This window comes from Neophocaena asiaeorientalis, unplaced genomic scaffold, assembly GCF_003031525.2.
Source record: "Neophocaena asiaeorientalis asiaeorientalis breed wild unplaced genomic scaffold, Neophocaena_asiaeorientalis_V1.1 scaffold589, whole genome shotgun sequence".
Classification (NCBI taxonomy): domain Eukaryota; kingdom Metazoa; phylum Chordata; class Mammalia; order Artiodactyla; family Phocoenidae; genus Neophocaena; species Neophocaena asiaeorientalis.
Window position 1 is genome coordinate 180,364 of NW_020172683.1, and position 2,835 is coordinate 183,198.

General features: G+C 38.9%; 1 protein-coding gene across 4 annotated transcripts in view; it reads right to left on the reverse strand.

Annotated features, from left to right (window-relative positions):
• Window positions 1-1,249: 1,249 nt before the first annotated feature.
• The window catches only part of DNM3 (dynamin 3), a 556,874-nt gene continuing 555,288 nt past the window's right edge, over window positions 1,250-2,835 (reverse strand). For all 4 annotated transcript variants that reach the window (XM_024739835.1, XM_024739837.1, XM_024739836.1 and 1 more), the window contains one exon: window positions 1,250-1,430. In XM_024739835.1, coding sequence (XP_024595603.1) covers window positions 1,394-1,430 — 37 coding nt within the window. In that variant the 3' untranslated portion in view covers window positions 1,250-1,393. The remainder of the gene's footprint in view (window positions 1,431-2,835) is intronic.

A 2,835-nucleotide genomic window follows, 5' to 3' on the forward strand; every position in this document is an offset into this window, starting at 1 on the left:
GGGCAACAAACTGCGTGCTGTGTGATATTTTGCATCAATTCAGCCGCCTCCAGGTAAACTTGAGCTCCTGTTGATCCCCAGCTTTGGCGCCTTTGAATTTCCTTAGTCATGAGCGCTTCTAACTCGCAGTCACTGAACTTGAGATGCAAGTATACACCAACGTAACGTGCCATATGAAAGTTTTCACCTGAGAAATAAACTGCTTTTGCATTTTGGGGAGGAGAACATAGTCCTTAAAAAAGATTTTTACAGCCCAGAGAAAGGGTATTGGTAGTGAGGGTCCCCCATTGTTGAACTGAGGTTCCTGCCTACATCTCCGGCGCTGCCTCTCTTTGCCAGGGCTTGTCTAAGTCAGCCAGGAAGTGAGTGGACCACCAAGTCCTGATCAACAGTACTTTACTTTCCTGTTCTATAGTTTTTTTCTTCATATGCTAAAGTAAGGCACATTCAGAAGTGATCTCATCCAAGATGAGATCCTTTAAAATTTTAATTTAGACCAAGTAAATCTTCAAAAAGAAAACTCTGAATTAAATCTCAAACCTTTAGGGAGCCTTCAGATCACACATTTGGCAGGATGGACTACATTACCTTAATAATAAACATTTTATTTGGATAAATCTTTGGGATTTGTTTTTAACAACAGCTTAGAATTTCACTGTTGGAATTACCATTCGAGGATTAAAGTATAAAAAAAGTTGTCTTTTCCCCAAAACTCATAAAGATTCTATTCTTCCAGTATTTTCCTGACATCATTAAGAATCTTCTCAAGGTGGCAACATTTCCTTGTCTTGTACTTTTATTCAGATGATGTGTTTTTCCCCCTGAATTTGCCAAAGTATGAGATTGATGTGTTTCAGACCAACAATTTCTCCCATAATCGTAAATATTTTATCTCCTAGAAAAATAATGAAAATAGAAAAAAGGTCTTGGTGCAATCACAATTATTAATGGGATTCCTGGGGGCAGAGCGAAATTATTCAGTCCTCTGTGTCTTTTCTAGACACCCAGGATTTTTACTTGTTTCACTCTTCTGTTGGACAGACATTTCAACTGAAGATAGATTATTTTTCTCCACCAAATAGCATCCCAAATCACAATGCTTTAAGAACTTAAAATCACTCATTTTCAATTTAAGCACCTTAAAAGGTCAAATTATGTATTTTTCACCTTACGTGGTTTTAGTTGAAACAAACTCCTATTTTAACTCGGACCTTCTTTAGAAAAAGAAACAGAACACATTTCATTTTTTATATAGAATAAACTTTGTTTTTATTATAGACATGGATCAAAAATAAAAGTTTTTATGTACATATGACATATAGTGCAAATGAAAGGCTTTTAAATACCAAGTATAGACATATTGTCGAAAACAAAAGGAGATGAGTGATGGGGGTTAGGATGGTCGTCCGGGAACTGCAGGAGGGGGTCGCCTAGTGAAAACAAAACAACAAAAAAACAAAATAAAACAAAAGAAAAAGGAAAACACAGATGCAGAGGAAGAAAACAATGTTTAAATTAGAAAATAAATCCAAATAACAGCATGCATAAATATCCCACAAAAATCAAACTCAAATCAGACAGAAAACATGCAGATGCAGACATGCAGGGGAAATGAGAGAATATCACATGGCATAGTGAGCAGCTCCTAGGATGTTTCCTGGCTTCCAGCCATGTGCTAGGTGTGAGCCATTTGAGCCCACTCCAAAACCTTGTTATTTTGTACCATGGAATGATAAATCCATGCAATCATATTCAGGAGAACTGGGAACAGTACAAGAGCCGCATACCTTTATAACTTGAGTATGTTTCCCAACCCTGATTTTGTGACATTCGGTTATTTCCAAAGATTTCAGTAAATGTTGTGAAATCTCCATAGGGGGAGAGGGAGTTGATATAGAAATATGACAGGTGAGATTTCTTTAAGATGAGGGAAAGTAGAAGGCGGCAAGGGATCAAATGAGCAATGTAATCACAATGCAGAAAATATCTGGGGTCGATCTTGGAGAAAAGGATTTGTAAATAAGAATTTCCTTCAGGTGAAATCCTGATGTGATGGCCTTTCCAGGCCCAGGCAAACTATGAGGCTATGTCTGTTCCATGGTGACCCCAAAGCTTTTGGGTAAGGTTTCCCTCTGTCTTAGAGTTAGGTGCAACTGAAGTTCTTATTTATTCTGAACCAGGTCCAGAGTAAATGAAATTTGGTTTGCTGGCTCTTTCTCCGTATCCCTAGCCTGGCTTGCATCTTGTCAGGCCCACTGGTGGTGAAAGAAGGATCCAGAGTTTTGCTTCGTTTTGACAACAGCCTCTCTCTGGATGATGGGCTGCTAGGGAAGATACGGTAAACGCTACATGGCAATGGACAGCTCTGTAAGTAGGAAAACAGCAGGCCCAATGAAGCTTTCCCACGGGTTTCCAGCAGAAGTCTACATTTAATTTCCTCTTTCTAACGCAACTGGTAACGAGCTCAACATTACAGCAAGCCATAGAACGGCAGGTTAGTTCAGTACCCTACTCCCTGTGGGACTCCTTTTTGGCTACTCATCCAGGTGTTCAACAACATACTCACTTCCATCTTACTTCTGTAACACTTCAGTGAGTGGTGCAATGAAGTCTACAAGAAAACAAAAGCAAAAACAAAAGCAAACTTCTGTTTCATCTTCTATGAGATGTTAATGGAGCCATACTGACTGGGCTATTTCTGAGCAGCAGTAAAAAACGACCTTACCTTCCCCAAAGTCCAAGACCAATTTTTCTTTGGTCCAATTTAAGCTGGCTGAACTTAAGGAGGCCTCCTATCCATTTAAATGATGAAGAACTTGTTATTGGTGTGTAATT